The sequence below is a fragment of the Rhinoraja longicauda genome, chromosome 6 (assembly GCF_053455715.1).
Source record: "Rhinoraja longicauda isolate Sanriku21f chromosome 6, sRhiLon1.1, whole genome shotgun sequence".
NCBI lineage: Eukaryota > Metazoa > Chordata > Chondrichthyes > Rajiformes > Arhynchobatidae > Rhinoraja > Rhinoraja longicauda.
In genome coordinates, this window is record NC_135958.1 from 58,530,859 (window position 1) to 58,544,359 (window position 13,501).

General features: G+C 42.6%; 1 protein-coding gene across 2 annotated transcripts in view; it reads right to left on the bottom strand.

Annotated features, from left to right (window-relative positions):
• Positions 1-13,501, bottom strand: part of stx8 (syntaxin 8) — a 155,391-nt gene that overhangs the window by 98,892 nt on the left and 42,998 nt on the right. The window contains exon 7 of one of the 2 annotated variants that reach the window (XM_078401828.1): positions 11,133-11,385. The exons of the other annotated variant lie outside the window; for it this stretch is intronic. Within the exon in view, the coding sequence (XP_078257954.1) occupies positions 11,354-11,385 (32 nt within the window). The 3' untranslated portion in view covers positions 11,133-11,353. Of the gene's footprint in view, positions 1-11,132; positions 11,386-13,501 lie in introns of those variants that run through there. 2 annotated transcript variants of the gene reach the window in all.

Genomic DNA, 13,501 nt, shown 5'->3' on the forward strand with positions numbered 1-13,501 from the left:
GAGCGTTGTGAATCTGTGGAATTCTCTGCCTCAGAAGGCAGTGGAGGCCAATTTTCTGAATGCATTCAAGAGAGAGCTAGATAGAGCTCTTAAGGGTAGTGGAGTCAGTGGGTATGGGGAGAAGGCAGGAACGGGGTACTGATTGAGAATGATCAGCCATGATCACATTGAATGGCGGTGCTGGCTCGAAGGGCCGAATGGCCTACTCCTGCACCTATTGTCTATTGTCTATTGAAGTATTCTTTCTCCATCATTTATCAGAATCCTTGAAAATTGCTTGTATCATTGCAGTGATGTATGAAACTCTTTATAAAATAAAGTTACCAATAAAATAATTATTTTGGTGGCAATACAAATGTTCAGTTTTTGCTCTCGGAGGTTGTAAAAGTTAACTGGAGCTATGTTATGTATAAAAACATACACAGAGAACTCTGGCCCAGCTAAGAGTATTACACATAATTTGCTATGTAACTCAATAATACTCAAAAGTGTCAAAAACTCCCTCTGAATAACATCCAGAGAAATTTCTCGTACTTTCTGAAATTGAAAAATATTATTAAGATTAGAATAGATTTGATGGAGTTCAACTTTAAAATGAGGAACTTTTGTTGCTCTCTAACTTTATGTAATGTTTGCCTTTCCGAATATATCCTTTTCCAAGGACATGTTCAAAATGTTCACAGTGTTAAGTAGTTGAAGGCATATCCAATATCAAAAATGTGGAATAATTTCGGTTGCAAAGCAGGATTTCAATTTCTAAATGCAAATGTGAGATTCTAATTTATTTAATTATATAAATAATAGGGAATTTTTATTTATAGCTTCGTGCTGCTTGGTTCCAAAATATTCAGTGTCAATATTAAGTTATAGAAAAAACAGGGTGTCAGGTTCAATTACTTACCAGCGTTAAACACATTGGTCTGACCCAGAGTGGAGAGAATTAGCCACAAAATCCCATAGTAGGGAAAAAATCAGGACGATGCAAAATTAAGGGGAAGAGCTTCGAATAGGCTAGAAAGTCTACAGCACTGACAGACTCTCAAAGAAGCCCATAGCTCTCATAAAAAATTAGGTGGCACAGTGGCGCAGTGGTAGAGTTGTTGTGTTACAGCACCAGAGACCTGGGTTCGATCCAGAGTACGGGTGCTTTCTGTGTGGAGCTTACACGTTCTCCCTGTGGTCATGTGGGTTTGCTCTGAGCGTTCCGGTTTGCTCCCACATCCCAAAGACGTGCGGATTTGTAGGTTAATTGGCCCTCTGTAAATTGTCCTTTGTGTGTAGGATAGAACTAGTGTAAGGGTGATCATTGTATCTCAAAACTAAACTAAGCTAAATTAAAATCAGCCTGGCTTCTTCACAGCTCAGCTGGGAAGTGCATTTTGCCATCATCAATTGAGTCAGAAATTGAGCTTTTCAGTGATGTCCGCGTTAGTTGAATAATCCGATGATCATACATACACGTTGAGGCAAATGGACCATGGAGATGAGCTATCAAAACTTGCCGAAACTTCTATAACTATTTGACAAGCAAAAGTCAAATGAAAAGAAAATTATATGACATAGATTTTTTTAAATCACACTTAAATTTCATGTTTATAAGTTAAGGGAGTAGGATTAGGCTATTCGCCCCATGAAGTCTACTCCATCATTCAATAATGGCTATCTGTTTATCTTTCCCTCTCAACATCATTCTCCTGCCTTCTCCCCATAACCCCTAACACCCTTACTAATCAAGAATCTGTCAATCTCCACCTTAAAAACATTCATCGATTTGGCCTCCTTAGCCATCTGTGACAATGAATTCCATAGATTCACCACCCTCTGACTAAATAAATTCCTCTTCACCTCCTTTCTAAAAGTACGTCCCTTTTAATCTGAGGCTACAGCCTCTGGTCCGAGACTCTCCCACTAGTGGAAACATCCTCTCCACATACATTCTATCCAGACCTTTCATTATCCAGTATGTTTCAATGAGGTCCCCCCTCATCCTTTAAAGCTCCAGTGAGTACAGGCCTTCAAACACTCATAAATTTGTTTTTTTTAAATAGTGGTACCTGTTTAAATGTAATGAACCAGCCTCACATTTGAGAATGAACGTAAACTGCAAACCTTTACGATTATGTTACATGACATCATCTGGGCCTCGATTACAGCTTTGTAATTCATGGAGAAGTAGCCATTATCCTCTATACAATGTCTCTATAGACAGTGAATAGAGGCCTGACAGATTCTATAATCTGCTAAATCTGCCCCGCTTCTTGTCCTAACAGGAATCTCAGCTGCAGCTCTTGGCCATTAATCATGAGTTCTCAACAGGCCACGAAAAACTCTTGACAAGCTATTGCTAGCAACAGCTGCAATGGATGTACTACCAATGATCTATCTATATTTAAAAATATCCTTTACTGCACAAAGAGTACTGTCACAAAATGCATTTTGTTTCAAATATGCTCTGCAAATAATTTTCGCAACCTTCTCTCTTTCCACTAATAATTCAAGCCCATTTCTGTAGTCACACCTTTTAAAGTCAACACAATGAGAATTATATTAATGTAAAAATATAGAATTTTCTAAGATATGTACTTTCCATGTATATGAAAACGTTTAGAGGGATATGGGCCAAATGCAGGCAGATCAGACTAGTGTAGATGGGGTATCTTGGCAGGCAAGGGCAAGTTGGGTTGAAGGACACGTTTCCATGCTGAATAACTTATGACTACACATTTCCACTAATGGTAGATTTATCTGTTCCGTATTTCAATACACATTGAAATTAAATTAACGTCATATTCCTAAAATCTTTACATCAGTATTAGACAGAAAATCTTTAAAGCTTGCACTGTTCCCATTAAAGTAATTAATCCTATTTGATCAGACAGAAACCGGAGCACACTGTCACAAGACCACTCCTAATGAGGCATGAATATGTTGAATCATTGTTGGTGGCTTTCCAATACAATTTAACAACAATAGCTTATATTCACATTGCACCTCTAAACTCGTTGGATTCTCCACAGAAGCTGTTCTGAGCAAAATTTGACATTTGACCACAAAAGGGGAAATTAAGACATAAAGAGGAAGATTTTGGAGAGCACTCTAATTGAGGAAAGTGAGGCAGCAGTCGGAAAATTTAAAAGAGGGAATTTCAAAGCCTTGGTTCTCAGTGAATAAAGGCACAGAGAACAATCTTGCGGAAACATTAACATGATTTGTGGACCACAGATATGCTAGAAACACTCAACAAGGGGAAAGATTTAATCGGCACCTGAGGGGTAACTTTTTTTACACAAAGTGTGATGGGTGTATGGAACGAGCTGCCGGAGGAGGTAGTTGAGGTAGGTACTATCGTAACGTTTAAGAAACATTTAGACAGGTATATCGATAGGATAGATTTAAAGGGATATGGGCCAAATGCAGTCAGGTGGGATTAGTGTAGATGGGACATGTTCGTCGGTGTGGGCAAGTTGGGCCGATGTGCCTGTTTCCACACTGTATGACTATGACTGTAGGTAAGGCAGAATCTGTGCAAAGAGAAATAGTGTTAACTTTGCATGTCAAATTCCTTCATCAAGAGTATGCCAACAGTTCCTATTAACACATTTGCTCACACTGGGTCGCAGCTGTTTGTGCTGATTTATCTTTCTTAGCTATGTTGGTTTGGAAATGGAAGGTAAAGAAAAGTCATATCAGTGGAATTGAGGAGCAGGCCAGAGAATTGGCCATGGTACGACATACATCAATTTAATAAGCACTAAGAGATGACATATTTTAGATCCAAATGTAATAAATATTAGATCCATAGGAGAAGAATTAGGCCATTCGGCCCATCAAGTCTGTTCCGCCATTCGATCATGGCTGATCTATTTTTTCCACTTAACCCCATTATCCTGCCTTCTCCCCGTAATCTTTGATGCCCTCACTACACAAGAACCTATCAAACTCCGCTTTAAAAATACCCGGTGACTTGGCCTCCACAGCCGTCTGTGGCAATGAATTCCACAGATTCACAACCTTCTTGGTTAAAGATCTGATTAAATGTGCCCTAGTTACCCAGATAAGGGTGCATACTTGTGCAAGGAGATTGAATAAACGAGTTGGGGAGTATGACAGACCGAAGAAGGGTCCCAATCTGAATCGTCGCCTGTCCATTCCCTCCATAGATGATGCTGCCTGACCCACTGAGTTACTCCAGCACTTTGTGTTTTACTCAAGATTCCAGCATCTGCAGTTTGTTGTGCTTTCCATGACTCAATTGGCAGATAGGTTCAGGCCAATTCTGTTCTTAAGTTTAACCATATAAGCAGACAACCCATTGCTCAAATTAGGAGAAAAGAGGGTGGGAGGGGGGTGGCTGAACACCTTGACCCGCTGACAATTCAGTCCAATGAAGACGGCAAAGACTGAACTGTAAAAGCTGTTTTATTGAACTTGGTTGAGATCAAACTTTGAAACAAATTCGCTGGCTATGACAGGCAGTTCCAACGCAAACTAACAATGTTCAAAGGGAACTATTAGTCTAAAGAAGGGTCCCAACCGGAAACATTTTTGTCGGTCCATTCTCTCCACAGATGCTGCTTGACCCACCAAGTTCATCCAACACTTTGTGCACTGCTCAAGATTCCAGCGTCTGCAGTTCCTTGTGTCACCAACGTTGTTCAGCCTTGCCTGTGAACTTTCACCTCTTACATGGGTTCGGTGTGAGTCCAAGACTTACTGCGTGATGGTACGCACACGGCTGAGGTTTGTTGCCCGACCACGAGGTGCATCGAGCTTCCACATCTGGGGGGGATGAGTGAACACCAGCAGCAGCTGGCCAGCTGCAGGTCGGTCAGGCTCACTGGCTGGAAAACTGCAACAGGGTGGGCTAGAGAGGCGGGGAATCACAACTGATTGGAATGGCACAATGACAGTGTGAGATTCCTTCACTAATATGCGGGTGGCACCTTCTATTGTTTACTTAGTGGAGAAATGTGATTTAAACCCACAATAATTTTGATCAGAACAGAGACTCCAACTCAAAGTCAGGGCTGACAGCAGGAAAACTTCTGTCAACTTCGCCAACATCCACATTATTCCATCAACATATAATCACTGCAACTTTAGGTTAGTTTAGAGATGCAGTGCAGAACATGTCCTTCAGCCCACTGAGTCCATACCAACCAGCGAACCCCATACCCCAGTACCATCCGACACACTAGGGACAATTTACAAACTTTACCGAAGCAAATTAACCTACAAACCTTTACGTCTTTGGAATGTGGGAGGAAACCGGAGCATCCGGGGAAAATCCACGCGGTCACAGGGAGAACGTACAAACTTGGTACAGACAGCACCCGTAGTCAAGATCGAACCTGAGTATCTGGTGCTGTAAGGCAGCAACTCTAAATCAACTGCCTCATCCAAATCAGTGCAACTCTTCAATCCTTCTGGCTCACACTTTCTCATTTTTTTAATCTCTGCCTTTGTCCAGCCATCTATCTACCAAAATCTCCCCTTGCCTGACTTCACTGCCTGCCATGCTTTGCCTGCCCCTCCTCTCTTCCACCTTCTTTCCACCTTCTCCCCAACAATCAGTCTGAAGAAGGGCCCCATCCCCTAAAACATCTTCCACCATGTGGCAAAAGATCATGATATATTTCTGGTAAACATTCAAAAACAAAATGTGTTAATATTGAAATATAAACATAATTCACTAACTCTGCATTTTTTAAAATTGCAATGGAGGTTTTCTAAGTGTGCTTATTTTTACTGTTAGGCAAAGTGCAAGAAAATTAATTCTGAGCTGAAATCAGTTAATTTTAAAGAAACATACTTAGATTATCGGATAGAGCTAAAATATAAATGAATTAATACAAAATTAACAGCTACTCACAGTTCTGTGAAGCATAGAAGACAAAATAAATTGTGACACAAAGTGCTGGAGTAACTCTGCGGGATAGGCAGCATCTCAGGAGGACATACACTGATGAGCCAAAACATTATGACCACCTGCCTAATATGCTGTTGGTCCCCCGTGTGTCGCCAAAACAGCGCCGAACCGCCAAGGCATGGACTCTACAAGACCCCTGAAGGTGTCCTGTGGTATCTGGCACCAAAACATTAGCAGCAGATCCTTCAAGTCCTGTAAGTTGCGAGGTGGAGCCGCCATGGATCGGACTTGTCGATCCAGCACATCCCACAGATGCTCAATCGGATTGAGATCTGGAGAATTTAGAGGCCAGGGCAACACCGTGAACACTTCATCATGTTCATCATGTTCCTCAAACCATTCCCGAACAATGTGTGCAGTGTGGCAGGGCGCATTATCCTGCTGAAAGAGGCCACTGTCAAATTGATGTCCACATGAATGGCTGGACCCAGGGTTTCCCACCAGAACATTGCCCAGAGCATCACACTCCCTCCACCGGCTCGTCGTCTTCCCACAGTGCATCCTGGTGCCATCACTTCCCCAGGTAAACGGTGCACACGTACACGGCCATCCACGTGATCTAAAAGAAAACGGGACTCATCAGACCAGGCGACCTTCTTCCACTGCTCCAAGGTCCAGTTCCGTCGCTCGCTTGCCCAATGTAGGTGCTTTCGACGATGGACAGGAGTCATCATGGGCACTCTGACCGGTCTGCAGCTACGCAGCCCCATACGCAGCAGGGTGCGATGCATTGTGTATTGTCACACATTCCTCCCGTGACCACCATTAAAATTTTCTGTGACTTGTGCCACAGTAGTCCTTCAGTCAGTTCGGACCAGACGGGATAGTCTTCATTGCCCTCGTGCATCGATGAGCCTTGGGCGCCCAACACGCTGTCGCCGGTTTGTGGTTTGTCCCTCCTCGGACCACTGTCGGTAGGTACTCACAGCTGCTGACTGGGAGCACCCCACAAGCCTTGCCTTTTCAGAGATGCTCTGACCCAGTTGTCTGGCCATAACAATTTGGCCCTTGTCAAAGTCGCTCAGGTCTTTACTCCTGCCCATTTCTCCTGCATCGAACACATCAACTTCAAGAACTGACTGTTCCCTTGCTGCCTAATATATCCCACCCCTTGTAACAAGATAATCAATGTTATTCACTTCACCTGTCAGTGGTCATAATGTTTTGGCTCATCGGTGCAGATGTTTCAGGTCCGGATCCTTCTTCAGGCCCAACATTTCACCTTTTTATGTTCTCCACAGATGCTGCCTGATGACCCGCTGAATTATTCCAGCACTTTGTGTCTTTTTTTGTAAACCAGCATCTGCAGTTCCCTGTTTCAACATACAATCATTGCCATGGATGTAAATGTAAATGTAGAAAAATACTATTTTTATTACATATAAAATTTTAAATCTCTGGAATACCTAAAAAGCATATTCAAGAAAATAATAGTAACTCCTAATTGAATACTTCTTGACAACTAACTTAAAACATGGCGTAGTATGACCTAAGGATATAACAGAAGGGCTTTGGCCATGGTCTCCAAAATAAACAGGATGCACATTTACTTATAATAATTCTACAAGATGGATAAAATTATTTCAGTTTTTGTGCATTAATTTGATGGGAATAGCTTGTAAATTTCCAAAAGGTGTATGCAATTTTTTCTCATATCTGTGTTTGAGTTGCCAATTTATAAAAAGGAAAGGGAAAAAGAAAGTGAAGAAATGAGTTTGCATGAAACCCCTTCAGGCTTTGATGAATATTATTTCTCAAACTTCTCGGCTTTACTATTAGAAATCAAATTTGGGATCTTTCTGTCCTTGCTCCAGTTACTTCTGTTTAATCAGTTCTTTCATTGCTGTTCTGGGAATGCTGCAGCTAAAATGATTTAAGAAGAATGAAACGAGTGAATCTCAGTTCAATCCATTTTTGAGCAAAAACAGTGAAAAGTGCCATTTAACCATGTAAAATTTCAAACTTAGAACTTATTGGGGAACTTGTAAAGCTGTTTGCTAAACAGTGAATAAGTACTTTCAATGCCTATTCAGAAGTATTCTTCACACATGGATACACAGTTCTAATTGTACGAAAGCCATATAGTATGAGTCATACAGCACGGAAACAAACCCTTCAGCCTCCTGAGTTACATCGCCTGTCAAGTACTCTTCCCTGGAACGTACAAACTCAGAACGTCTGTACTGAGTTTGTACATTCTCCCCATGATCTGCGTGGGTTATCTCTGAGATCTTCGGTTTCCTCCCACACACCAAAGGCGTACAGGTTTGTAGGTTAATTGGCTTGGTAAATGTAAAAATTGTCCCTAGTGCGTGTAGGGTGGTGTTAATGTGCAAGGATCGCTGGTCGGTGCGGACCCGGTGGGCCGAAGGGCCTGTTTCCGCGCTGTATCTCTAAACTAAAAATAACAAGGACGCCTACGTCAGACTCCTACTTATTGACTATAGCTCTGCCTTCAATACCATAATCCCAACCAAGCTTATCTCCAAACTCCTAGTCCTAGGAGTTAGCAACCCCCTTTGCCACTGGATCCTTGACTTCCTGATCAAAAGACCACAATCAGTGATGAATGGCGACAAAACATATAGACCTAGAAATCACTTTATTATATTATTAATAATATCATAACAGCATAATAAGTCATCCTAACATTAACTTTGGGTCACACAAACCTACTGCAAGGCTCTCAAAACAGCAGTGGGAGAGTTTCCTGTGTAACACTGCACTGAATCAGGCAGGTGAGGAACCACACTCACAGAGGGTGTGTCTTTGTGTAAGAGAGCCTTAGAAACTTTCTGAGACACAAAAGTGCAGTTGGAAAATGCCTGCACTTTGGGGAAACCCAAGATATTTGTGTCTTTCTGTGCCTGCTCCACCTGCTCCTTCAGTCTGAAGGAAAAGTAAATAAAGTCCCTCCTCCTTGAGAATGGGGCTGGGGTAAATTCCCTCATGCCACAGTGCGCAGCAGTGAGATTTCCTGCAGCAACTTGCAATGATACAACGATACATAACCGGGAACCATGACCACCATGGAGAAAACAATGCAGATATACCAAGGTTCTTTTTGAGAATGCATGTGTGTGGGAAGTGGATGAGAGTGGAGGGCCAGAAGGCCAATTTTCATGCTGTATCTTTCAATGATTCAATGAACAACCTACGTTAACGGGATGGGCAGCATCTCTGGAGAAGGAATGGGTAACGTTTCAGTCTGAAGAAGGGTCTCGACCCAAAACGTCACCCATTCCTTCTCTCTAGAAGTGCTGCCTGGCCAGCTGAGTTACTCCAGCTATTTGTGTCTATGGTTTAAACCAGCATCTGCTGTTCCTTCCTACCCAACCTATAAGTTAAGATGTTTTTCAAATCTACAATTATTTTGCTACTCGTCTTATTTTGTACTTTTATTGTCACCTCACCATAACCTCTCTTGGTCTTGAAGAACACCAATCTAATCTTTTTTTGCCTCAAAGTATCCTAGGTTTCCCTTCTAATTGTAACTGGATAGATGTTCCAATACAATCTACTGGATCTGCAGGTAAGAGCTGGTGACTAGGTACCTGCACTGTTACGGTGGGATTTTCATGGAGTTCAACAGGGCGGCATAAAGATTCCACAGATTTTCCAGCTCTCAGGCTGGGAAGTTTGCCCACAGAACATGCACCAGATTAATCTTTGCCACTGACAAGCGTTCAGTAACAAAGACAGCTGGTGAGCCTCAGGGAAAACCCTTCCCAGCTGTCAAAGTCCTTCTGCCACTTCCTCCACTCTGCTCTGGACCACACTGATATGCTGGAAGCCAGGCTGTCTCCAGAAGCCTGCACCAGTGTCACAGTGGCCAAAACCGTGCGGTCCAAGGACAGTCCAAGACCAACGTTCTCAGGTTCTGCTTCAATGCCAGTCCTTTGGCTCAGCAGTTCGTCTCTTTCCTACTCCATGCAGTTCTGGTCGCCCCGCCACGGGAAAGATGTGGAAGCTTTAGAGAAGAGGTTTACCTTACTTAAGGGGGCATTAAAACGAGGGAGAGGTTGGACAAATTTGGATTGGTTTCTCTGGAATGCCAGGGGTGACACAGTGGCATTGGGGCAGCAGAGTGGCGCAGTGGTAGTGCTGCTGCCTTCCAGCGCCAGAGACCCTGGTCAATCCTGACTACGGGTGCTGTCTGTACGGAGTTTGTATGTTCTCCCTGTGACAAATGTATTCCCCAACACACAGATAATACATTTTATTAAAATTCCGTAAATTAATAACTGCCTTTTATTAGTTGCCTCTTTGAGGCAGCATCTCCTGTAGACCCCTTCAAATGTAGGGCAGTCAGTACCCGTGATGGACCAGGCAATGTTTTCCACTCTCTGCAGCCTTCTTCGTTCCTGGGTGTTCGAAATGCCGAACCTTGCCGTGATACAACCAGTCAGTATGCACACCCAGTTTTTTTGTGCTCCGAAAGGCCTGTTTCCATGCTATATCCCTGAACTAAACTAAACTTACATATCAGACTGCTTTGTAGGAAAATAACTGCAGATGCTGGTACAAATCGAAGGTATCACAAAGTGCTGGAGTAACTCAGCGGGTCAGGCAGCATCTCTGGAGAGAAGGAATGTCAGATTATCAGACTGCTTTTTATCAATCCCCATGTTTCTGCTGCCTCTCGCATGAATTGATGGCAAAATGACTACAGTCAATGTTACTGATGAAAAACGTGTGGGTATATTTGCTGAAGTGTGAAGTTGCACTACTTGCCTGTCATCAGAAGACTGATTGAATGCTCTTCTGATCTGGTTGAGACTTGAGGGTTTTTTTTCTAAACATAAACACCTGCTGCCTGAATGATTGAAATTCAAGCAATAACCTGCCCTTATCCAATGCAGCAAGCAACTAGACTTCTTTGTTTTCTTCTGTGGATTTCCATCTCCTTCACCTCCTCAAAGTTTCCAAAGACTTTAATTTATTCATTGTCATACTATTTGTTTCTAGTTCTTATGGTTAATGTGTTAAAAATACCCATCGCTTTAAAAACAGTTTCAAGTAATATAATAGCTCACATCTTTGTAATGAAAGGCTCCTCAACAATTCTATTAACTGCCTTTTATTTTTATGCTGAAAAGTAACCAGCACAGATTTCAGAATAAGAATTTTGTTTTTGAGATACCATTTAGGTCTAAAAAAAGAATATCACAAAATTCACCCTGTTGTTTCTATTTTCCTTTTATTTAAAAATACCTGCTTCAAGAGCATTTCAAAATCCATAACATAAACAAAAATGTGTGGCACAATGGCACAGCGGGTAAAGCTGCTGCCTCACAGTGCCAGAGCCCCGGACTCCATCCTGGCCTTGGGTACCGTCTGTGTGGAGCTTGCATGTTCTCCCTGTGACCGCGTGGGTTTCCTCTGGGTACTCCGGCCCCCTCGTGCATCCCAGAGACGTTCGGGCTAGTAGGTGAGTTTACATCTGTAAATTGCCCCTAGTGTGGAGGGAGAGGACGCAAAAGTGGGATCACATAGAACTGGTATGAATGGGCGATCAATGGTCAGCGTGGTTTCAGTGGGCAGAAGGACCTGGTCCCATGCTGTATCTTAAAAAACTCAAAATAATTGTCCTGAGGCTCAGTATAACTACCACCTTGAAACTAAAGATTTTAAACTTATTTGCTATAATTCATTGCAGCTAAGTATACATTTCTGATGTTGATATCTGTGAAGCAAATTACCAAGAGATGTAAAATAAAACATAAGATAGACACAAAAAGCTGGAATAACTCAACGGGTCAGGCAGCATCTCTGGAGAAAAGGCACAGGTGACATTTCGGGTCGGAAGCACAGGCAGGTTTCTGGTTTCTGCAGCTGATATTCTCGTAATGATCTCCCTGACAAGCCTTTTGTACTGAACGCCAGGCATCTCTGGAGAAAAGGAATAGGTGACGTTTCAGGTCGAGACCCTTTTTCAGATTGAGAGTAAGGGGAAAGGGAAACGATAGATATAGATGGTGATGTAGAGAGATATGGAACAAATGAATGAAAGATATGCAAAAAAATAACGATGATAAAGGAAACAGGCCATTGTTAGCTGTTTGCTAGGTGAGAACAAGTACAGACAATGAGACTCAACAAGACGACTTGAAAGCTGGTATGACTTGGGTGGGGAAGGGATGGAGAGCGAGGGAATTGCAGGGGTTACTTGAAGTTATAGAAATCAATATTCATAGCAGCTGCACAAGCGAAATAGGAGATGCTGTTCCTCCAATCTGTGTTTAGCCTCACTCTGACAATGGAGGAGGCCTAGGACAGAAAGGTCGGTGTGGGAATGGGAAGGGGAACTAAAACGTTTGGCAAACAGGAGATCAGGTAGGTCTAGGAGGGCTGAACGAAGGTGTTCAGCGAAACGATCACCCAGTCTATGTTTGGTCTCGCCGATATATAGGAGTCCACATCTTGAACAATGTATACAGTAGATAAGGTTGGAAGAGGTGCAAGTGAACCTCTGCCTAACCTGAAAGGACTATTGAGATCCCTGGAAATAAAACATAGCTCTTTTTCGAATTGAATACATTGAGGAGAGGTGTTTGATGCACAAGATAGACACAAAATGCTGGAGTAACTCAGCAGGTCAGGCAGCATCTCTCGAGAAAAGGCACAGGTGACATTTCGGGTCGGAAGCACAGGCAGGTTTCTGGTTTCTGCAGCTGATATTCTCGTAATGATCTCCCTGACAAGCCTTTTGTACTGAACGCCAGGCACCAGATAGGCTCACAAATTGTTTTAAACTCGAGTTCCTTAGTTACTGAAAAATGCAAAATATATCTCATTTAACTTGCAGTTGTTTTGTTATGCTCTTAATGTGCCAGGACATTGTTATTTGAAGGTATTTGCAATCTAAGACACCCTCGACATAGTTGTTCTGGATTATTTTCATGATTAGCTTTAACAATCCCAATAATATGTTAGTTCATTGCAAATTAAACTACAAACAGCTGCTCAATACAGTCATTACCACATAATATAAATTCCCATTACTTGCCGCATAAATAAGTGACTTCAAAGTCATCTCACAAATACGCTCATTTTCAGCATATCAATTGGGTCTTGAAAATCTGGAATCCAAATCTGTCTACGGTTATTGGAACAATTGTGAAGCAAAGCTGCCAATACCTGGGGTGCTTTGCAGTGTACAATGTAGTCTTGAGTAGAACACTACCATGAAGACAGCTGCTTAAATATTCAAGGTATAGATGACTGTATGTCAGGTAGACACAAAATGCTGGAGTAACTCAGTGGGACAGGCAGCATCTCTGGAGAGAAGGAATGGGCGACGTTTCAGGTCGAGACCCTTCTTCAGACTGATGTCAGGGGAGTGGGTGGGACAAAGATAGAATGTAGTCAGAGACAGTAAGACATGGGAGAACTGGGGAAGGGGAAGGGGATGGGGAGAGAGGGAAAGCAAGGGCTATTTGAAGTTAGAGAAGTCGATGTTCACACCGCTGGGGTAATATGAGAGGCTGTTCCTCCAATTTGCGCCTCACTCTGACAATGGAGAGGCCCAGGACAGAAAGGTCAGATTAGGAATGGGAGGGGGAGTTGAAG